The sequence below is a fragment of the Patella vulgata genome, chromosome 4 (assembly GCF_932274485.2).
Source record: "Patella vulgata chromosome 4, xgPatVulg1.2, whole genome shotgun sequence".
Lineage (NCBI taxonomy): Eukaryota > Metazoa > Mollusca > Gastropoda > Patellidae > Patella > Patella vulgata.
The window spans coordinates 74732715-74758461 of NC_065882.2; the positions used below are offsets into that span (position 1 = coordinate 74732715).

General features: G+C 39.5%; 1 protein-coding gene across 2 annotated transcripts in view; it reads left to right on the forward strand.

The window, feature by feature from the left end:
* The window catches only part of LOC126819285 (ADAMTS-like protein 1), a 51883-nt gene that overhangs the window by 13062 nt on the left and 13074 nt on the right, over positions 1–25747 (forward strand). Inside the window, exons 3-8 of one of the 2 annotated variants that reach the window (XM_056100690.1) lie at positions 16748–16918; positions 18072–18311; positions 19331–19441; positions 23041–23244; positions 23647–23767; positions 24598–24636. In XM_056100690.1, the coding sequence (XP_055956665.1) occupies positions 16748–16918; positions 18072–18311; positions 19331–19441; positions 23041–23244; positions 23647–23767; positions 24598–24636 (886 nt within the window). The remainder of the gene's footprint in view (positions 1–16747; positions 16919–18071; positions 18312–19330; positions 19442–23040; positions 23245–23646; positions 23768–24597; positions 24637–25747) is intronic. The other variant, XM_050547257.2, reaches the window with a different exon arrangement.

Consider the following 25747-nt stretch of genomic DNA (forward strand, 5'->3'; position numbering starts at 1 on the left):
GACATTTTGATGCAACGCACACGCGCTAATCATTCGGCCATCCAACCTCCCTGGTGCAGAAAAGTTGGACGTTAAACCTAATTATTGCATTTCATGTCTCTCTAAATGCATTTAATCCCATTTTGTGTTTAAACACATTGTGTTATCTTAACTTTAAGCTACGGGTACAAATTGATTTATCTTCCATGTAAATCACAATTCCACATTATACTCATTTCAGTTGAAAACTTCCTGAGGTCAAAACATTCTGCATCGACTTGGAATTTGCACCTAAGAGCGGCACTGTGGGCTACTCCTGTTTCGAATTCCAACTGTCAAGGATTATTTTACGTGCTTACGGGACCTTGGTTTTTCTTCCCATCCTGAGGAACTAAGTTGTTTGGATATGAAATAAAATGAAATGGGGCTTAACGTCCTACTGTTCTGCTCCGACTGGGATAATGAAGACAGGTATGCGCAATACAGGGGCATTTTGTCTGGATAGTGGCGCTACGGCTTATTCTTATATCGAATTCAAAATGTCAAGAGTTCTTTGACGTTCACGCCAATGTGTGTATGGGACACCGGTTTTTAATCCCATGCAAACGACTAGACACTGTTGCTTGTCAGGCCCTCCGTCCTGCACGACATACAAGGGCAAACCACGTCGGGAATTCGCGAGGTAAATTTGCTTGACGAACACCTGGAGCGAACCGGAGACCTCCTTATTTCCTGAGCCATCATCGAAAGGATTTGTTTGAATACAAGAAAACGTTGTCCTGTGTGCATATAGAATTTGAACGTTGTGGATTACATTGATATTTAATTCGGATAAGATTTGGTCTCGTATTGCAGTCGCATAGGTTGCCAAGACGTCCAATCTGATTAAAACACAGATCGTATTTCGTTTCGTTTTTTATAGTTCAAAATTTCGTTTTACTTGTCTTCACAACACTGGGCTCTGAAATGGTCTGTTACGGCGATTTCTTGGCGTGCTCTGCACGGAACTGTGTGGGTAAACCACGAGTAACGTCAAATCTGATTGATTAATCAGTGTCTGGCGTCATAGGGTCAAAAGCCGCTCGTATGACCCCTGACGCGACCCCCACTACAACTGGTCAGATATTCATGTAGTAGAGGTCATCGAAAGTATAAAAAAGCGAAACGAAATATAGATCTGGGCCCTGTTTCACGAAATTTTAACTAGAGATAAAATCCAAATTTTAGTAGATACTTCAATTTTGATTGGCTAAGCACTAAAATCAATCTAATATTATCCAATCAAATTACTAAAATTTGGATTTTATCTTAGTTCAAATTTCGTGAAACAGGCCCCTGTATTTTAATCAGATTGCCAAGACGCCATACCTCGTCTTGAGCAATTACTATGTTCATCCGTGTATTGCCCGGGTCTTTCGATGTGACCTCCCCTAGTCGATATTGGTGGACGGAGAGCTTGGCGTGGAAGGGCGTTGGAATTTAGAATAAGGGCAAGCCGTAGTTTTGCTGTCCGGACAAGATTTCCCACAGCAAGCCAGTGTCTTACTCACAGAGCCATCTACATCAAACAAAATATTAAATAGAGATTAATGAAAGAGAAGATAATATCTACATAAAAACAAATTGAATGAAAGAGAAAACATCTACATCAAACAACATTGATATTAAATGGTGATGAATGAAAGAGAACATTTACACACGATTTAAATTAAACTGTATAGATATTTTGGGCATAAATTGAAGTGTCCAAGGTCGTTTTATTACTTACTAGGGACCATTGTCTGAAATGAATAATGCTATTATGCATTATATAGAACCCTAATCCACTCGTGAGTAAGTTCTAAGCCAATCGCGAGTAACTTCTAAGCCACCCTTGGGTATCTTCTAAGCCACGCGTGGGTTTCGACTAATCCACTCGAAAGGTACATCTAATCCACCCAAGAGTTACCTCTAATCTTCACGATCTTGTTATATTTAAGAGTATAAAGGTATGTTATCATGTATATGTAACTATTATTACACAGTTAATACTCCGGTCACAATCACTCCATTCTGTTACATTGTTATTATCGTGGTTGTGGGCCTTATAGATATTGTGTATGTTCCACATATAGTTATCTAATTATTGCGAACAGTAAAATAATTCACGGTTTCTTCCACAGTGAGTAAGATGTTGGCTCGCTAACCTGGACTTTCGTGTTCCATCCCTGCGTTGTCCGGGAATGTTCATCGGGAATTCCCGGTGTGGTCCCACCTTGTCAATGGTGCAGGAAAGCGTATAGTTGTTCGGATGGTACGAAAACCCGATATCCAGTGTACACATTGGCGTGCACGTAAAATATCCCTTGGCAGTATGAATCAGATATAAGAGTATGCCTTAGCCACGCTGTTCGAGCAAAATTTAAATCATAGCACATTGTATGGTTTATGCCACCTTTCATTAGCTCAGTCGGAGCAGAACAGTTGGACTTTAAACCCCATTGCATTTGATTTGTCTTCATGAACAGTGGGACGTTCAACCCCATTTGATTTGTCTTTATGAACAGCAGGACGTTCAACCCCATTCCATTTCATTTCTCCACTTCACTGCTCTAGTAATCTAATTATTGCGTGTGTTCCACTTCCAGTAATCTAATTATTACGTATATAGTGCATATTGTGCGTTCCACTTCAATACTCTAATAATCTAATTATTGCGTATATCGTATGTTCTCCACTTCTATTATTCTGCTTTATTGTCTATACAGCATATTGTTTGCGTACCACTTCAGTACTCTAGTAATCTAATTATTGCGTACATCTAGTAATCTGCTTATTGCCATAGCCCATATTAAATGAAAGGCTAACTGTCAGTAGTGATTATGTTCTAAAGGAGTTAAATAAAGTCAAACATATTCAACTCGTTTTTTTTTAATTCAAAATAAATTAATATCTAATTGATTTGGAGATATTTTACGATTTAAAAGAAGTTAATATTAATTTGATTTAAAACATATTTATTTTGAGGATAATGTACAATTTACAAAAAATCTATTACTGTTTTGAGTTAAACAGTTTTTATTTGGATGATAATTTACAATTTACAATTTACAAGGCAAGGTGTCTTATTTTTATTTGATTTGAACTGTATTTATTGTGAGGATATTGTACAATTTAACGAGATTAAGAATAAGACACAGAAACAAGAAATGAAATGAAATGAAATGAAATGGGGTTTAACTTCCTACTGGACTCCGAACTGGGCTAATGAAGACGGGTATACGCCATACAGTGTGCTATGAGGGAAATTTTGCCCGGACAGCGGCACTACAGCCTACTCTTATATCGAATTTCATCTTTTACGTGCACGTCAATGTGTATACGAGACCTCGGTTATTCGTCCCATCTGAACGACTAGGTAGCTGTCGTTGTCCGGCTCTCCGTCCTGCATCACTGACAAGGGGGAACCAGAACCATGAAAACGAGACATGTTAATTTGCTCCCTTGTGTGGCGGGTGTATAATATAATAATACAGTATATACAAATCGACAATTTTAAATTTGAACACAATCAATAAAGTCTAGTTATGTTAATAACACATACATACTACATAATTTCAAACAAATATTATAAAAGATTTAATCATAATGGGGAGTTATTTATAATAATAATAAAACCATGTGCAAAGCCAATAACTCCCCGTACCGTTAATAGATTTAGTTCTTTCAACATTTATTGCGCTAATATGAAGAATTAGCCATTGACATGAAGGAGAATTAGTTTGTATAAAGACGAGTTTTATCAGATAAAGAAATCTCCTCTGTGAAATTAATGACATATTTATATGGGTGATATAAATAGCTAGAATTTATTGATCAATTATGAGTGTTTAAAGGGGAAATGGGTCTGTTTAATCCAGTCAAAAACCGGACGTAGTGATTCAGTGAGTAAGACGGTCGCTGGCTAATCTAGCGGTCTCGGGTTCGCTTCCTCGGAATTTTCTAGTGTGGTTTCCAGGTGCAGGCAGGATGTGTGTGTGTGTGGGGGGGGGGGGGAGGACACTGTCTAGTCGTTCAGATGAGACGGAAACTCGACGTCCCATGTACTCGTTGACGTGCACGTAAAAGAACCCTTGGCAGTTGGAATTCGAAATAAGAATATACTGTAGCGCCACTGTCAAGACAAAATTCCCATTAGCCGAGTCGGTATAGAAAAGTAAGACGTTAAACCGCATTTCATTTCATTTCACTTAGGAATTCATAAAATAAAACTTCAGCTGAATGCCATCCTAAGTTGGTGGAAATAACTCGTGGTATATACTACCTTCTAGAAAAATGGGTCCTGTCCTGCCCTGCCCCGTGCACAACATAATAATTTTCGACCCAAAGTCATCATCCAAGTCAAAGTAAATAGATATAAACCGATCCACCGAGATATTTTACTATTTATACAGGTTCACCCCAATACCAGCAAAAACGTTCATTAGATATAGCATGGGGATTGGGTGTCGAACGGGCTATATGTGTTCTGGTTTCATATTAGAAAGTTCGCATGTCTAATAATATTATTATGTACATTTGTACTGACGTTTCATGGCGCTTCATTTCAATATAAACTATTGATCACGTAACTCTTTATTTGAATATAAACTATCCATGACACGACGCTCCATTTGAATAAAAATTAGTTTGGCATGGCGCGGCATTTGAACATAAACTATTTTGTCATGACGCGTAAATTTATTTGTCATGACACCTCATTTGAACGTATTTTTTTTTTTTTTTTTTTTTTTTTTTTGTCATAATGCTTTATTTGAACATAGCCTATTTTGTCATGACGCTTCATGAACCATCGCTGTTATTTATTAAGCAAAAACATTAAGGTATAAAATGAATATGATGAACCATAAACACCATATTTTTATCATCTGTTGTTAATATTATATAGGTGTAATATAATACGTGATTGTTTTTGTGTTATTAAAGGTTTAACTTCTATACTCGTGTGTGGGTGGTATCAATAACTCTTATATTAGACATACTTTATTGTGCTAATGATAATATAGCAGAAAGGTTTATATCAGTACCGTGAAATATGTTTACTATGTTAGTACACTGTAATAAATAAAACGTGAATTCAGCATATAGCTAACGTCAAGCAACTCAACATATACCACATTTCCTTGGTAGCGCTTGTGGATCTGACGGAATTCATCATATAACTAACGTCAAACAACTCAACATATACCACACTTCCTTGGTAGCGCTTGTGGATCTGACGGCTAAAGTTCTGTCTGGTCGTTCGAGTAAGACGAAAAACCGAGGTTTACCCTTGTACACGTTGATCATTGAAACTCCTCTGTCTGGGTGAAATTACCCCCCCCCCCCCTCCTTAGCATTGTACACGTGATCATAGAAAACACATTACTATATGTTAGTCTCAAAATAAACGACGTATCGTGTTGGCGAGGCTTTTAATTCCATTAATTTCCTTTCTAAATAATGTACTGAAAATGTATTTTTGAGCTTTGGAGTTGTTCAAAAACGATATTGCAGTTAACTGTGTGAACTTTTTTTTGTCATCATATATTCTAAAAAGAGTATTTTCCGACGTGGTTTTCCCTGACAAGGACAGCTGTCTAGTCGTTCGGAGGTCCCGTGTATACATTGGCTTGCACGTAAAAGATCCCTTGGCAGTTGGAATTCGATATAAGAGTGGGCCAAAGTGTTACTGCCCGGGCAAAAATTCCTCATAGCACACTGTATGACGTATATCCGTCTTCATTAGCCGAGTTGGGTCCAAATCGTATGGCGTTAAACCCCCATTTCGTTTTGTTTCATTTCTAGAAAGAGTATACGCATCCGAATCTTGCATGGTACGCAATAAGTAGAATATATACCATCAGTCTTATAGCCGCTTCCCTAAACCACTTTATCAAATGTTAGGTAGCTATACGTAGCGACTGGAATCTTACACGAGGTGGGATCCAAGGAACCAAGGCCCTGTGCAAACAATTCTTCTGGCAATTGGCAATCCTGTATGGTTAGTCGGAAATTACTGCTGTGTTGCTTGTGTAAGCACATCTTAATATTTACAAAAGTAGTTTTATTTTCACAGTGTATAGTCTTTTACTTTTGACCTTTAAGATCTCGTAATGATTTTCCTGTGTATTAATGGATATATGTATGATAAAGGTTTTAATATAGGATACCATTTCCTAATGGTGTAACATAAACCTAAATTGAAACATTGCCGGTTCCTAGACAACGTGTCGTCTTCATCTGAATTAGCGCCCACCCCCACCCCCTTCCCGAACCTCCATTGGCGTGTACGTAAAAGTTGGAATTCGAAAAAGAACAGGTCGTAGAGGTTATCCGGGCAAAAAAACAACCCATAGCACACTATGGCGTATGCCCGTCTTCATTAGCCCGGTTGGTGCAGAACAGTAGGACGCTAAACCCCATTTTATTTCATTCCAGGTTAGAGCAGGTACGCTTATTTGGTCGATTACGGTAAATATTTACCAGAAGAGTTGCCTGTGTGATCTCAATAATGACGTCAAGGATGCAATGGTTCAAAGGTTAAATGATTTGATATGAAACAGTTTAATAAAGTTGACACGCCACCCACGTCAATACGGCTTTTAACTTTTTAAAATCATTTTAAAAGCATAATTTCATTATTTCTATGTTAGACTATGTGACAAAAGCCCGGTGTTTGCTAATAAGTTTGTCTTTATTTTTAGGCGCTGGTGATCGCTATGTAGGTGGGAAGGTGGGGGGAGGGTTGTAATACTATTTGACAGAAGTCCATGAGGGCGAACAACTATTAGCGTTGAAAAGCTGTGATGTAGTTGGTGTCTTTGGACACAGAAGCTTAGATGGTATCGTTTAGACATAGCAGCCTAGATGGATATCGTTTAGACATAGCAGCCTAGATGGATGTCGTTTAGACATAGCAGCCTAGATGGATGTCGTTTAGACATAGCAGCCTAGATGGGTGTTGTTTAGACACAGAAGCCTAAATGGGTGTCGTTTAGACACAGAAACCTATATGGGTGTCGTTTAGACACATAAGCCTAGATGGTTATCGTTTAGACACAGAAACCTATATGGCTGTCGTTGAGACACAGAAGCCTAGCGGTGTCTTTTAGACACTGCAGCCTAGATGCAACCTGGATGGCGTCGTGTACACACTGCAGTCTAGATGCAACGTGGATGGCGTCGTGTACTACACACTGCAGCCTAGATGCAACGTGGATGATGTCGTTTAGACACGGAAGCCTAGATGGTGCCGTTTATACACAAAGGCAATCTGGATGGCGTCGTGTACACACGGAAGTCTAGATTGGTGTGGTTTAGACACTGCGGCCTAGATGAGTGTCATTTAGACACTGCGGCCTAGATGGGTGTCGTGATTTTGGGCAGTCTGTTTATGACATCATGATTTGTAAGTTTCAGTATCTGATTGGTTTCAGCTGTTCGAACTAATTGGATCGATGCCAATTACTCTTTATCTTCAAATTCGATCAGTGCTATGCTCTCGGTGTTGATCGAGAAAGTTTCTCGGAATTGTCCGGCGTGGTTCCCCCATGTCAGTGATGCAGGACAGAGGACCTGACAAGGACAGTGTAGAGTCGTTCAAAAGGGTCAATAACCGGAGGTCCCGTGGTCACATTGATGTGTACGTAAAATAAGCCATTTACAGTAGGAATTCTAAATAAGGATATAGTAGGCCTTAGCGACACTGTCCGGGCTACATTTTCCTCGTGGCCCAGTCAACGCATAACAGTAGGACGTTAAACACCATCTTATTTCATTTCCGATTAGTCTTATCTGTAATAATATTCGACCAATTCTCACATACTTTGTCCATGTATATTTCATATTAAAAGTAGGGGGCCCGATTTTAAAGCTGCGAATGTCATTTGCGAAAAGCCAATGGCGGAGAAACTACTTTTGTATATAGCACTGGTTTACATAAAATTATCACCCCATAAAGATGTCCAAAATTAACCATAATTTTCCAATAATATACAAATAAATTACACTTTTTATGACACGAGGATGTTTACTGTCGACAATATATTCGTTAAGTAGCCTCTAATTTGAGTCCACGGTCAACTATTAACAGGGTTGAAGCGGCTCATTGTAGGAATTCTGAAAACTTAAAAGGATAATGAAAATATAATAAGTTGTGAAATATAGGGTTAGCAAATATTTACACAACCGACCTCTGGTATTCTAGGTCACCTGGGCTTCACTTTCTTTTAAACTAATGCATTTGACCACGTCCAATATAGAGTGTAACCCCAACCTTTCAACAAAGGAGACTTGTAATGGACATTGGGGATGGTCTGAGCTTTTGTCAACATTTCCGTACCGTGCTGACCACTTAAAATAAACGCAGGGGATTAGCTAGGTCTTGTTACCATCATAGAACTGTGCTGTCTTACATATTTCTTAAAGTAACGGTGCGTCCATTGTATTTTAGGCTAAAAAATAAAAGTTCTCACGGCTTTATACATGGTAATATTGATTATTTAACATTTAAATAAGAAACAAATAATACAAATGAAATGAAATGAAATAGGGTTTTACGTCCTACTGTTTTGCTCCGAACTGGGCTAATGAAGACGGGCATACGCCATACAGTGTGCTATGAGGGAAATTTTGCCCGGACAGCGGCACTACGAATATTACAAATACCAACACTAGGTAAAAACATGAAATGGAGTTTAACGTCCTGGTCTACTCCGACTAGGCTAATAAAGACAGACATACGCCATACAGTGTGCAATGAGGGAAATGTTTTGCCCGGACAGCTGCGCTATAGCCTGCTCCTATATCGAATACAAACTACCAATTGTTCTTTTAGTCCTCGGTCCTGCACCATTAACGAGAGGGAACCACGCCGGAAAATCCAAATGAACTTTCTCGGCCCACACCGGGATGGGACACGAGACCTCTAGGTTAGCGAACCAACGTCTTGCTCACCGAGCCACCGTGGCTTCCCCAACGCTAAACTAAATGAGGCCCCGTATTAAATTCAATCGGATTTAAAATAGGTCTATCAAACTTTCAATTCAATATATCGCTGTAATTACTGAACGGAATGAAAACTTAGGAGATATCGCTTTACATGAATTAAATTGGTCACTTGAAGAGAAACTATTTTTTTTTTATATTCAAAGAACAGTTCATTTTTTATTAAAAGCAACGTCTTAGCCAATCATGTTCGCGGCAAGGGGATACTTAGCCCACTCGGTGCAGAAAAGTAGGACGTAAAACCCAATTTCATTTCAATTTTTCTACGCCCACGGGTATGTTTCGTTGCCAGGCAACCTATCTTTATATATAATAGACGGTACCATTGATACCCACCTAAATATTCTTCATAATAAAGTACCTAATGTTTAAAGCAAAATCCCATTAAAATACATTTGTTAACACTGATAAGAATCAAAGGTTTATGAAGCACTTTGATCTAATGGCCGAGTGAGTGACTGTCTATCCGGCTTTAATTTAAATATTTAAAAAAAAAACCTTCATCGAGCTATAAACGCTCAACAGGCAATAATTGCGAGCTCGAAACTTGAATTGACAACTCAGAAACACAAAGAACGTAATGATCCTATTCATAATAAAAGACAAAATTAAACATATAAGTGTATTGTTCCCCTGTGTTTACTTTAATGCAATTGTTTACCACAGAGATGTTGTATAAGTTGTTCAGTTATTCAGCTGTTGAGACTAAACAATCCGCTAAGCTGTTCAATCTCCCTGGTCATTGTTTAAGTTACGCGTATTAAACCAGATATTGTTTACTTTAAACTTGCTGATGAAGATGTTTTACTGTTTACATTAAAACATGTTCTGTTTTACTGGGTTTTTTTTATCTGCGTTTAGTTTAGTTGAATTGTATAAATCTGTCAGAGTGGGACCACGTAAGGCACGTAGTAGTAATAGTAGTAGTAGTAGTAGTAGAGCTTTTATCTTGATCATGGAAACTATTTTGGCTCAGTATATAAAATGTTGGCTCACCAATCATGGGGTTGTGGGGTTCAATCCCGGTGTTGACCGAGACCGGCCCCACTTATCACTGGTGCAGGACGACGGGCCGGGCAAGGAACAACGACTGGTCGCCCGTTGGTGTGCACGTAAGGAGTATTAGGAATCGTTGCTGTCCGTTTCCCGCATAGCATGGCCTATCTCCGTCTTCGGAAGCCACGGTGTCTAAGTTAGTAAGACTAGTAAGACCCTGGCTGGCTAGTCTGCGGGTTGCGAGTTCGATCCTGGTTTTGGTCTCGAGAAAATTCATCAGGATTTTCCAGCGTGGTTTCGTTCATCTCTGAAGCTTCTACCCATCTTTGTAAATGTTTTCTTGTTTACAGTGTCTAAGTTTGTAAGACGCTGGCTGGTTAGTGTGAAGGTTGCGAGTTCGATCCTGGTTTTGGTCGAGAAAATTCATCAGGATTTTCCAGCGTGGTTTCGTTCATCTCTGAAACTTCTATCCATCTTTGTAAATGTTTTCTTTGTTTACACCGGAAGTAAGTGTAAGTACGCCTGAGTAGGCGTGTACGCACACGATCTCTATCAGTGCGCAGTTTTGATCAAAAGAATGTTAATGAGCTTTGCCTGGGGTCTTGTTAATGGGTATTTTATGTCTTTTAATTAAGTTCGTATCACGGAAGATGTTTCTAGGTAAGAGAAATCTGGTGTTTACCATTTTATAAATATATTAATTAGAAGAATGAGTAAATTTATAAGATTTTTTTTTGTTAGTAGTGAGATATTCATGAAGCATTTACGCCTTTAGTTTTAGCCAACAAAACAGATAGGCAATTAGTTATTTAAATTGGTTATTTCATGTTTTGACTTCCTTAACCCTTGTGGGGACACGTCGCACGAAAAACATTGTCGGTAACAAGGGGTAATTTGAGATTCCAGACATAAATTGTATTTTGGAGGCATAATTTTATTCAAATACGATCAAACTACAACTTCATGTAAGGACTGAATATTTATCAGTCAGAGTACAAAAATAATATTTGAGGTATTAACAGTGACGATATGAATTATAAGGTATTTTTGAAACCATACAAATCTAAAATAAGATAGTTGTCCTTTCCATGTAGAATCGTCTTTTGATGGGGGTCCCGAAATTCCTCTTCTATACGCCCAAGGTTAAGCATAAAATTCCAAATTATTAGTAGGAAGGTGTGCTCCTTTTCCCAATTTGTCCTTTATATAAATTAAAAAACAACATGATAATGGTCCTTTCACTATGGAATCTCAACAGTTACCAGTGACATTTCTACCCCCCTCAGGCAACATAGATTGAGTTTAATGTTTTAAAGTGATAATATAGGCAAATGTTCTGTCAGTGGGATACCAGGCAGACAAGTGTTGGAGTTATAAAATCCTGATTATCAACAATCACATCCACGACCTTGTAATTTTGTTATTCATGCAATCCCCTTGAGGCTAGTCTATACGAACTACGAAATAGAGATAGTTGATGAAATGTTGATGGTATGCATCTGGTTACCACATATTACTACATTCAGAGCATACAATATACCCTTTGTGTCCATTAAGGAAGTCATGATGGATGGCCAGGAGGGTCCGGGTTGGCAGTCTATGAACACCTAAAAGAACACTCGATAGTCAGTATTCGGATGAGAGAACGCGGAAGCAATGCTGTCTGGGAAAAGTTCCCTCATAGCTCATTGCGTAGCTGTATGATCACCCCCCCCCCCCCACACACACACACACACACACGTGTGCGCGCGCGCACACACCACTTTTTTTAACCAGGTAAGTGCGGAACAGTATGACGTCAAACCTCAGGTAATTTCATTTGTTTAGATCGAAGCCAAAATGTGAAATTATGTCCAGAATTCGAATCAGGGCCGATACGACAGTCATTATTTTCTAAGTGCCTTTCTCTGAAATGAGACTGACGTTTGTTTTATCGAGTTACGTGTGCAGTGGGAATTTGACTTGGACAGTGGTGTATCCGCATATTAAAAACGCCAACACTTCTGATGGGGTTGACGTGGCCGGGTGGTCTTTGGCGTCGCGCTTCGGCCTCTATCTGGCCGGTCACCGCTGGCTTGCGGTTGTGGTTTCGATCCCAGGTGTGTGCGTATCTGGCTAGGAGATAGGGGCACCTTCTCAACCGCGTGGGTTTACTCCGATTTCCTTCCATAGGAATAGATAATAGAAAAAATTAAAATAAGACAACTTGTCAGTGATATCACCTTCGGTGGAAGCGAAATGTTTTTTGTCCCATCTAAACGAATAGAACGGAAGTCCGCGGGACACTTCTTTGGGGCACAGCAGGGATTATAATGTAAGGCCACCGAGACTCCTCGTAGTTACGGAATGTATCGGTAGCTAACCGCTGTGGTTTTGTCTATAACAGTAGATCGATTCTAGTTTGGAGAATATATTTGCAATGTATTAACACGAGGTGGTATAAATCAGACAATTTAATCGATCCGTCAAATTAACGATCACGATTTGTTGTAAAAAAGATAAAATCGATTTAAATTAGTTTGGTTTATTTATTCCTACTTAAGTTTTTACATAGCAACATCTAAATTTACAGAAATTAACTAGAGGGCTACTCAGACAAATGGTCATCAATATCAATTTGTACCGATATGATAAGGTAGCTGGTGATGGTTATCTCAATTAGTGTTCATTAGCCAAATTAAAAATCGATCATTTAGTTAACTTTTAAATGTACAATCTAAACCGAATGTTTACACAAGATTTAATATTTGAAGTGCGTGTTTTCATTCAGAGGTCCCATTACGTCATCGGGCTAATAAAGTCGGGGATACGCCACGCAGTGTCCTGTGAGGGAATATGGACAGCTGTGTTCCCGCCTACCCGAATTTCAACTGCTTAGGGTTATTTTTGTGCACGCCAACTTATACACGGGACCTCGGATATTCGGAACATCCAATCGACTACAACCTTTTCTTGCCGAACGTCCTTGCAGCCACGGTGGCTAAGTGGATAAGAGGGGGTCGCGTGTTCGATCCTTGCGTTGGCAGAGAGAGAGAGAGTTCATCGGGATTTTCCGACGTGGTTTCCCCTTGTCAGTGGTGCAGGAAGGAGGGCCTGACAAGGACAGCTGTCTAGTCGTTCGGGTGGTATGGACAATCGAGGTCCCGTGTATACATTGGCGTGCACGTTAAAGATCCCTTGACAGGGCAAAATTTTCCTCATCGCACAGTAGGAGCAGAACAGCGCGACGTTAAACCCCATTTCATTTCATATCATTTCGGATATTTGGAACCCTTTCTTGCCCAACGTCCTGCACCACCAACAAGTGGACACTTTCTTGGCCAACACCGTGATCGAACCCGGAACCTTCTGGTTAGTGAGCCACCATGTCCTCTGAGTTTCTGTCATCAATGGGAGTACGACCCTTCTGAGATCGAGCGTTTTATCCGTGTTTATTTAAAACCTCATTTCATATAGTCAGTGATGCAGGATGGAGGGCCTGACAAGGACAGCTGTCTAGTCGTTCGGATGGGACGAAGAGCTGAGGTCCCGTGTACACATTGGCGTGCACGTAAAAGATCCCTTGGCAGTTGGAATTCGATATAAGAGTAGGCCGTAGCGCCGCTGCCCGGGCAAAATTTCCCTCGTAGCACACTGTATGGCGTATGCCCGTCTTCATTAGCCCAGGTTAGAGCTCATATAGAGCGTTTCTGTGTTTAATCAGTTTCTTTTATTGTAAACGCCATCTGTCTGTATACCTGAGGCTAGAAACCCACGTTCCACATACAGGTAAAAAATTAATTGGATGTATAAGGAGGTTCCACAGTATTTATATTAAGTTCTCAACCAACATTCATATGTCACGAACTACCATCGACACATATAATACATAACGGTTGGAATTTATGAAACATGATAAATACAAAAGTACAATACAGAACTATTCTAAATAAGTGGTATCAGGTGTTCCTGGAAAATCATACACTGTCTATTGAACCATATGATCCGGTGATTTGGCCTTTTAGGTAGGCGAGGTTGGATGGCCGAATGGTATCATAAGGTCTGTCATTCAGTCAACTGGCGTGCTTTCGATTCCCCGGTTGTACGTGACAAGGGGTAGGATCGCCTGTCCAAACTCGTGGGTTTTCTCCAGGTCCTCCGGTTTCCTCCCACTGCTAAAGACCCCTAGACGCAAGCGAATTATTGAAATAAAATTGAACCATATGTTAGTCCCGAAATGACCTAGCTTTAATTTTCACTGAGATGAATTGACGGAAAGCCTTTGTTTGAATTTTCAGGAAGATACTGATCCACAGGCGAGGCTTTTCTCGGAGATGAATTAAAGTAGCTAAGTCTCTAACTCAAAATCATCCAAAGTCTTCGACATTGAAAACACGAATTATTTGTCAATTTAAATCAACATTGATGTTGTGGTCTTACCGGGAGACGATGGGCTTCTGATATCCAATATTAAAGACAAAATAAACATTTTACCATTGGTACACAATAAGTTTTAGTGCCATTAGTAAAAATGGGACTAGAAGACCGTGGCTAGACATATTCTACAAGTCATGTTAAACGGGGACGTCATATTCTTATCTGGAGAGCATGCTGTGCAATAAATACTATCGGTGTAGACTGGAATAACCAGACACTAGAGATTGCCATTCGAGAGAGACTTCTAGCGTATTTCGCCGAACATACCTCATAGGAAATTAGAGTACAAACAAAAACGATTGAATGTATGTCCGTTTATATACATTCATGTTACATTATTATATGCGTGGCGACCCATTTGTGTCAATTTCTAGGTCCCAAATATTAGCGATTTAGCTCCTTCAATATTACAATGCCTTATTTACGTGCCTTCTTCAAGTCTTCATGTGGACTTCCGGAAAGCCTTGATCAATTGGTAGATATTGATCCATGGGCGATTTTCATTTTGTTGAAACAAACAGATTTTCAAATGTACTACTTACGTTTATAGTGGCCTTGAAGAAGGCAAGTCATTTTAATCTGAATCACCACTGTATTTTCAATTCAATAAAGAAAAAAAGTAATTCACACATGTTCGACATGTATGTGTACATCATTTACATCTGGTTCTGTAAGCTGATTCTTCCAACAAGATTTATATTATACAAAAAAATCACCTTTAAAACAGTTGGTAAAATAAATTAAAATGCACATTGTAGTTTTTGGTGATTCTACAGCGTCAGCGAGTACTTTATATTAAAAAAAACCCAAAATACATCTACATAAAAACTAAACAATAGATTCTTTTCTGTCAATCTATAATAATTACCCAGTACATTCTTGCATTTTAACAATTTATAAAGAAAAAAGGGTGGCCCATTTTCCAGGAATAAAAACATACGCACAGTAACCGAGAAATTGATGCTTACTCTTTCGTGGCAATTATTTCGAGTTTTGGGGACCAATTCACCCTCGCAATCAATGGGGACTCACATAAGCAGTTTGCCTGTTCCTTTTGTAGGAACTAAAACATATGTTAGACAACTAAACTATGAAATAAAATATGGTTTTTAACGTCCTACTGTTCTGCTCCGACTGGGATAATGAAGACGGGAATACGCCATACAGTGTGCTATGAGGGAAAGTTTGTCTAGACAGCGACCTCGGTCAACATCGGAATCGAACCCGCGACCTCCAGGTCAGCGAGCCAGTGGCTTACTCACTTAGCCACCGTGGTTCCACAATACCAAAAAAACTAAACAATCAATTAAAGGGACATAATGGAAGATTAGATAAAGAGCCGACAGTTCTCGCTATAATAGTTAAAAAATAAATAATGAAAACAGAATATGGTAAACATTTTAGTCAAATTACTTCATTCTGAACCGAGCTATTAGTGATTCAGTTCGAGAGTGATTACTGACGTTGGTACGATAATAAACAAAGTCTCGATTATCCAGTTTTACGTTAAATTATCCATCACAAAATTTATTCAAATCGACTAAATATCGCAGGCTAACGATAACACCGAGAGTTGATTATGGTCTGAATAAGTTAATTAATGTCTAATAAATAATTTAGATAACATCTAGATAATTTAGATACATCTTGCATAATGTATGTTTAAGAGTGAGTGGTTTTGTAATTGGAGACAATAACCCCTTGGAAATTAAATTTTGTTTTACAGACAACAAAACATGGCTTTATGATCTACAACGGTCGTAATAGATGAAATGAAATGAAATGAAATGGGGTTTAACGTTCTACTGTTCTGCTCCGACTGGGCTAATGAATTCCAACTGCCAAGGGATCTTTTACGTGCACGCCAATCTAATAATCTAATAATGTTGTGTGCTGGGATGGAGACTTGGCCCGAATTCCAGTTGTCAGAGGTTCCTGTACGTTCATGCCAACGTCTACAGCGGACCTTGGTTTATCGTCCCATCTGAACGACTAGACGGGAGAAAAATTGGGTTTAACGTCAACTCGACACAAACTAGGTCATTTCTGGGCTAACACATGGTGGAATTTTTTATTTCAATAATTCGCATGCGCGTACGGGTCTTTAGCAGTGGGAGGAAACCGGAGGACCAACGAATCCAAACCACGCCAGTTGACTCAATGTCAAACCTTATTTTATAGCGCGCACGTGCTAACCATTCGGCCATCCAACCCCCCTGTCTTAATAGAAAGTGAAAATGTATCTAGATGTAGTTCACCATGTTGTATTTATAAGTCAGATCTTAAGGCTGTAATAACATATAAATTAACGACATTTCTATGATTTCAGGTGTTGTTATGGATGCACGTGACCAGCATATCTAGCGATACACAGACCACGTGGAGTGAGTGTTCTAGATCATGTGATACCGGATTAGCTAATCGTACAGTGTCTTGTTTACAGACTGACCAATCATGTAATAATGGTATAAAATATGAATATAAATTATGTAATAAAGAGGTTAGTATTTATTATGTATCTGTTTAACTCAGGTCCGTAGATATACATTGTCCGTCAATTTTACAGCACCCCTGAGAACACTTCCCATCCCCCTTGTTTCTCTGAGCTAGTTACGGCCCTGGTTTAACCTAAATACCGATGAAAGTCACTGACGTAACTAAATCACTAACACACTGGGAGTATAACTGGACTCTTACTAACATTATACCAATCATTTGTACATAATCATTTATAAACCGGTAAGGGCAGCACTAGAGAGTGAAAAATTGGGTTTAACGTCCGCTCGACACAAACTAGGTAATTTCGGGACTAACATATGGTTCAATTTGCGCGCACGGGTCTTTAGCAGTGGGAGGAAACCGGAGGGCCCGGCGAAAACCCACGAGGTCGGAAGGCGGCCCTACTCCTTGTCGAGACCAAGCCAGTTGACTCAATGACAGACCTAGCTTATGATACAACGCGCACGCGCTAATCATTGCCCCCCCCCCCCCGCAGGACAGCACTAACTATCATTCCGTCAACCAAGGCTGCTTAAGATATATTTCTAACGGCTAAGGGTAGTTTCTTGCGATTAAAATGTTTTGAAAGTGATGCAAAGTAAACTTTTGAAAGATAAATTAGTTTGAATATGTTTTGAGTCCAAATATATCATCCTATCACACAGTGTGTACGTGGGGGTGGGTGGGGGTCTTTAAAGGAAAACTAGATAATGGGAAGGTTTGTTAAGGAGTTTCAATAAATGTCACCATCTGTACTAACAGTTACACGAAGCATCATTCTAGTTAAATGGGGTCACGGTGTTCGATCCCTGTATTGGCAGAGAAAGTTCATTCAGATTTTCCGGCGTAGTTCCCCCTTGTCAGTGATGCAGGACGGAGGGCCTGACAATGGCAGCTGTCTAGTCGTTCGGATGGGACGTTAAACCAAGGTCCCGTGTACACATCGGCGTGCACGTAAAAGATCCCTTGACAGTTGGAACTCGATATAAGAGTAGGCCCTAGTGCCGCTGTCCGGGCAAAATGTCCCTCAAAGCACACTGTATGGCGTAAGCCCGTCTTCATTAGCCCAATTCGGAGCACAAAAGTAGGATTTAAACCCCATTTCATTTTATTTCATTTCTAGTTAAATATACTTTATATTATTTATTTTTCAGCCATGTTTAGAAACAAGTGTAGATTGGAGATCTGAACAGTGTACTGTACATAATACAAAACCAATGCGCGGAGTAATCCATCAATGGATACCGGAACTCGACCCATTACAACCATGTGCTTTATTATGTAAAACTAAAGAAACAAAAGGTTGGTTGCGTCATAAATTTTCTGACAAGGTCGCGGATGGTACAAAATGTAAAGATGGCGCAGATGATGTTTGTATCAGTGGACAGTGCTTGGTAAGGTTCTCATATAATATTATATAATTTGATATTACGAATGTTTAAAATACAGATGTGACGTCATTCTTTGATGTTGGCGTACCATTATTTCAAATAATGGCATGGACAGTGTGCCAAGCGTACATTATTTATACTAGTTGAAATTTTAAGCCCGCGTAATGTGATATATTTCATTGCAAAGCACGTTCGAGTGTCTGTATTTTAAATTGTTGTCGTGTTGTTTCGACCAATCACATAAAAGTGTTATTGAATTAGTAATCATACCCTGGCATGTGCACAACTCCTCCCATTTGGATTTAAGTTCGCTGAGAACGTTCCGCAGGTTTTTCAATTCCGGTCTTCAATTGTCCGTGGCGTAGGGCCGGGGACCTGGCATGGAAAAACGTCTAGTCGTTCGGAAGATAAGAAAAATCGAGGTCCCGTGTGTACTATTGGCAGCACGTGTAAGATCACCCGAAATCCAGTAGACCGTACCACGGCTGCCCGGGCAATAGCAGTGGATAAAAACGGAGTACCGAGAAAAAATAAAATAGGTTGGACATGCTAACCTACTCAAGTACAAGCATGGGATCGAAACCATGCCACTTGAGTCAATGACCTACATTATGATATAAAGTACACACGTTAGACCACTAGACCACCCCACTCCCAATACAGCACAAACATGACGGTTAAATTTTGGGAGCACAGTTTAATCAAAGCATGCCAGCCTCTAGTATTTTTTGTGGCCGACTTAAAATTCGACGAAGCCGCTGTGGCTCAATAAGTAATACGCTGGATTAGTATGGTTTTCTCCTTGTTCAGATAGAACTAAAATCCGAGGTCCCGTATACACAATAGCGTGCAAGTTAAAGAACTCTGTGACATTTCAAATTCGCGGAAACGCCCCCCCCCCCCCCTCCTGGTAAAATGTCCCGGATATCACACTGAATGATGTAGGACGTTATACTCCTATTTGATTTCTTTTTGAAAATTTTACGCACGCAGAGTTAACTAAGATTACATTTGTATTTCAGCCAATAGGATGCGATGATATTGTTGGATACGATGCTGTTAAGGATGATTGTTTTTCCGGAACTAATTACGAATGGCGAATGGAATGGCTGCCATGTTCTACATCTTGTGGTGTAGGTATATTAATATGTATAATACTTTCAGTTAGATATGACACGGCCCAGAGGTGTCAAGTGCCCAGCGGCCCCGATTGGGAAATATTGATATATATTGTTCACAAAATAAATGTCGGTGAATGTGTAGTTGATCCTGTGGAGGGGGGATCACGGTAGCTAAGTGGGTAAGACGCTGGCATGCTGGCCTGGAGGTCGGGTGTTCGATCCCTGCATTGGCCGAGAAAGTTCATCAAGATTTTCCAGCCTGGTTTCCCCTTGTCAGTGATGTAGGACGGAGGGCCTGACAAGGACAGCTGTCTAGTCGTTCGGATGGGACGAAAAACTGAGTTCCCGTGTACACATTGGCGTGCACGTAAAAAGATCCCTTGGCAGTTGGAATTCGATATAAGAGTAGGCCTTAGCACCGCTGCCCGGGCAACATTTCCCTCATAGCACACTGTATGGCGTATGCCCGTCTTCATTAGCCCAGGTTAGGAGCAGAACAGTAGGACGTTAAACCCCATTTCATTTCATTCCATTTTGATCCTGTGGGACAACATAAGCTCAGGCCCATAGCCAGGGTATCACAAAGGTTCTTGTTACCCTCACCCCCCCCCCCCCACTGGATCGCACCTCTAGCCACGGGCCTGCACAAGTGTCACTTAGCAGTATAGGGGTCGTTCGGAGGAAACCTTCACGAATGATACTGCCTCTTTATCTTTGACACCAAAACCCAGGCAAATGAGTCTCTGTATATTCCCCATCTACATCTACATGTATTAACCATTAAAATCATAACATTGAACTCTAGTATTGTGCGACGATAGGTTGTCGAATTAATGGAATTTTATAAGTATGTTAAGCCACAAATCCTGACGCCACCACTGGCCTATAAACAGTGACAGGTGCCGTGCACAGGTTTAGATATGCTTTATATTTTTAGAACACTTGATGCCACTTCGCGTATGAAGAGTTCATATGACTAACAAATTTTGTTGGAGTGTTTGAATGTACAACAATAGCATTGCAATAGGGGGTGCCCCCCCCCCCCAACCAATTTACGACAACCCCCAAACTATACTATAGCTAATAACAACGGATTATGATTATATTGAACAAATCCCTTGATCAGTGAAATAGTTCAGTGCTGCTTAGTTTGGGGTCAGGATTTGGGGCTAATAAAATTTGTAGTGGAAATGGGATGTATTCGATATGGGATGTAGTCGAATGGGGATAAACACTAATTGGAGATAGAAGAATTGTTCAACGGCTTTAAACTGCATGACCTATATCAAAATCTGTTTGACATACTTTAGAATCTATGTAATTAAGATACGTAGAATAGTTTGCAGGTGTGCTTAAAACTATACACAATACCTACTGTATATATCACAGACTTAATAAACATTGTAGCTATAAATAAATCTAATAGGTATATAAATAAATAATATATGTATTGACAAATTAGGTAGATATCTGGCAGTTAATATATTACTACTGTCAGTGCTAGTTATACAGATAAAGAAGAAACATCTATGAAACTCGGCTTCCGACAATTCTAGATATTTGGTAATGAGATTCTTGTCAGTGTAGCATAAACAAATAAATGTAATACTTAGAAATATCGTTTTCATGCAATTTAAAACAAATATTGCTCAACTTTGAAAACCAGGTCCAAAGCTCTGTGCTAGTTATACAGATAAAGAAGAAAAATCTACGAAACTCGACTTCCGACGGGTCTAGATATTTGGTAATGAGTTTCTTGTCTGTGTAGAATAAAGAAATAAATGTAATACTTAGAAATATCGTTTTCATACAGTTTACAACAAGTATTGATCAAATTTGAAAACCAGGTCGAAAACTCAGCTGTTTATACAACACTATGGATGAAATAAAACCATAACGTATAACTCAACCTTGCAAGAGTATTTATTACTCCTAATAAGAGGATTTATTGCGCTATACAAATTTAGATGTTATTTTTAAAATATTATGTATGTACGCTACACGATGGTAAAGTTATCGAACGTAGTAATTGTAATATGACTAATATCCCATTTAATGGTTACGAATTTGACTACGGATTGTTTCTTCAACCGGTTACAGAGTTAAAAGGTTGGTTTTGTTGAAATGTAAGGCGGCTAGTTACATGCTTACTAGTCTGTTACTTCCAGTGTGTATATCTGGAGTTGCCCCTGGTGAACTTTATTGAGCAGGGGTTTGGTAAAATGTTGCTCAATCTGGAGTGTTCAACACCACTGGAAAATCTCGATGAACTTTCTCGGCCAATACCGGGAGCTAACACACGACCTCCAGGCTAGCGAGCCAACGTCTTACCCACTTAGCCATAGTGGCTCCCAACTAAAAGATTAAGTAAATTGAGAGGTCAATGAAGTGGAATCACTTGAAGTAATATCTGTGCTTAAAAACAGTATTCAACGTCCGCTTCCGCAATGAAATAATATTGCCGACAAGACTGCTTATTCTATAGCTTAACCCCTTTAAAAAATAAATATATACCAGTACAAATGCAATTCTTATTTCACTCGACTCATGTTACTTGCATCATGCAGCGACTCGGATCTAACAACAGTTGGATTTCCGTTTGTAAATTACTCTATATCTCATAAATCATCAACGAACTGTTGAATACATGTCGGGAACTATTATATGCATGGGGTTAGATTATTCCTCTGTAATTACCAGTTATTATAATGATATATCGCTTTACATATACCCCCATATATCATCCGTGTATTATTATATGTTAATCGTTTTCATTAAGAGGGCGGTGGGGGAGGGGGGATACAACTCACGAGGTAAGCCAGGCGACCCGTATTCAGCCGTTATTATATGTCGCGCTTTATATACCACCACATGGTTACAGAGAGAGAGAGAGAGATAGAGAGAGAGGGAGAGAGAGAGCCGTATTCAACCGTTATTGTAATGATATGTCGCTTCACACTCACCTCGATATCATCCGGGTATTATTATATTACATTTATAAAGTGTGCGTTATAGAGGTATAACGCCCACTCAACAAAAACTAGGTTGTTTCGGGATCAACATATATGGTACAATTGTATTCCTTAAATTTTCCCATGTAGTTAGAACATAATATATTATGCCGATTGTTTTGCATTCAGTCCCCATTAAAATCTTACGTCCTTAGATCAAAACAATGGTGAGATAATGGTTAACGCGTGCGCGTGAAATCACAAGGTCTGACACTGAATCAAGTGGTGTGGTTTCGATTCCCCGCTTGTGCGTGACAAGGCGTAGGGTCGCCTGTCGTGGGTTTTCTCCGGATACAACTTCTAAAGACTGTAAGCGCAAGCAAATTATTGGAATAAAATTGAACCATCTGTTAGTCCCGAAATGACCTAGTTTGTGGCGAGTGGACGTTAAACCCCATTTCTCTCTCTTTCTCTCTTTAATGGTACAGACTTACATAATTCCTTTGCTTCTTTAGTTCATGACATGGATGGCAGTTTCAGAAAGTGCTATTTTTTGTTGTTGCGATCTAACAGCATGAGTGTTGTTTGATGGACGGGGTTGAAAAATAAAACAAAATGGTAGTCGTGTAGTAAACTGTACTATAATATTGTTTCCTTTAGACAGGATATCAGAAAACGAATATTACATGTCTAGATGTGAACACGGATGAACATGTTGTGAACACGCTATGTGATGCTGATAGGCAACCACATGAGATGACCATGGAGTGTTTTAGTGAAAACTGTACGGAGATTTATAAAGATATGTTACCGCCATGTGAAGGTGGGGCGTGTCCAGAATGGATCCCTGAAGAATGGTCTCTGGTACGTATGGTTCTTGTCTAACGATATATATTAAATGTGTTTCAGAAAGCAAGAAGTCATACACGTCTCATGTTAATTCTTCCAATTCTTAAAATGTTTCCAGATTAATTTCTCAAGAACAAAAATTCGAACATTACAGCGCCTATTTTTGTCTCACTTTCTTGTGCAGATCCTGTAAAAAATATAATTGCTACCACCTCATGACACACTGTATGACGTATGTCCGTTTCCATTAGCCTGATCGGAGCAGAACAGTAGGACGTTAAACCTCATTTCGTTTAAAACATGACCTTTTAAAGTTGTTTTGGGATTTGTTTAAATGATTTAGAAACCATTATATAAAACCTACTCTATACTATCTACAATTTTATATATTCTCTTCTTCTCTTTCGTTACATTTAGTGTCCGGTAACCTGTGGTCAAGGGTATCAGTTCCGACAAGTTAACTGTAAAAATGGCGGATGTCCAGAAGAAACTAAACCTATGAGTAAAAGATTGTGTATTACAAGTACACCATGTGCAGGTAAGCTCCATATTTGGAAATTTTACTCACCGCAAGCATTCGGCCACGAAATTGATATTCGGCGTTGCCAATTTTAGCAATATTGGTAAAATTACCCATGCTTAGAATAGTCAGTGTCGTATGCGGCATATGAATGATTTCGAAAGATTGGCAAACTGCAATATTGTGAAAGTAGAAACTTTAAAAGTTTAATCGGTCCAAATGGTTCAGTATCTGCTAATGCTAGGTTCCGACTATCACGATTGACGCTACTATTGAAATCGTGGTTTTAATCGTGGAGTAATCGTGATAATGCTATCAGATCTTATCATACGTTGAGGTCAGTCGTAACAATCATGTTGATCGTATCGAAACGTATCCGAACGTATCTGCACGTACCAGATCGTGGGCTCAATATGGACAGTCCTATCGTAACACAGCGCACGACAGTGGGAATCTAGCATGAGATTAGATGAATCGAACATCCACCAACGATATAAATACTCCAGCTACACGTAAGTGTTGGCTAAAATTAAATGTCCACTTCACAATAACAACGTCATTTCTGGTTGCCCCCTGTCAGTGATTCAGGGCGGAGGGCCTGACAAGGACAGCTGTCTAGTCGTTCGGATGGGACGAAAAACCGGGGTCCCGTGTACACATCGGCGTGCACGTAAAAGATCCCTTGACAGTTGGAATTCGATATAGGAGTAGGCCGTAGTGCCGCTGTCCAGGCAAAATTTCCCTCATAGCACACTGTATGGCGTATGCCCGTCTTCATTAGCCCAGTTTGGCGCAGAACAGTAGGACGTTAAACTCCATTTCTCTATTGTTCTATTATTGTTCTACAGACAGTGATAATTTTTTTGATGTCGATTATCAAGCTGATGGTGAGACAATTATTTTTTAGAATGTTTCACATTTACGTGTGATTTGATTGTTTTGGATATTTGTGAAATGTATTGATATTATTCGAATCTGAATGTCGTACTTCAGAAGATTAATGTTGTTTTTTAACCACAAATACCCAAATAACCTCTTGTTGGCAAGTCAGACTACTAATGTTGCACCGTTTTGTGTGTGTTTTGTTATTACATGAGTGAAGTGACATGATTTCAAACCCACACTTGTAGATGATAAGGAGTAAAATAGGCGTCAAACCTCGTTGTTTCTTCCTCCCCCCCCCCCACAACCCCACTGCTAAAAGACCCCTAAACGCGAATTATATGTTAGTCCCGAAATACAAACTAATGTTGCTTAAAATACAACTTACCAATTCTATTCTGTAATATCGTGTCAATTAATACTTTATTTGTGGCTTTGGGTGGCCGAATGCCGGCGCATTAGATCCTAAGGTCTTTGTTGAGTCAGGTGGCATGCTCTCTCTCTCTCTCTCTCTCTCTTTGGCATATTTTTTGCTGTATTATTGGAATATTCTCTTGACTTTATAAATGGAATGAAATGAAATTGAATTAAATTAAATGTGATTTAACTTTTTACCTTTCACCGATGGAGTGAAATGAAATTTAATTAAAGTACATGTGATTTAACGTTTTACTTTTTTTCACCGATGGAATGTAATAAAATGAAATTACATTGGCCTTAATGAATTAGTTTTCTGCATCCAAAGGTGCTAATGGCGATTAGGTGAAAATCGTGCCTTGTCAGCTGTGCTTCGACCTATTCTTATTTCGATTTAAAATTGTTTGCTGACCTTTAACCAGCTGCCAATGGTGTATATACGACTCCTTCGTTTTTCGTGCCATCCAAATGACTAGACTTTTTTGTTTCCAGATCTTCCTTCAGCAAATCGCGAGGAACTTTCTTGGCTAACACCCTGTCCTAGTTAGCGTCATACTCACTGACCACTGTGGCTCCTTGTGTGTGGTGGTTTGATGGTCGAATGGTTAGCGCGTGCGTGTTGTATCATAAGGTCTGTCATTGAGGTCAACTGGTGTGGTTTCGATCCCCTTGTTGTACGTGACAAGGAGTAGGTCGTCT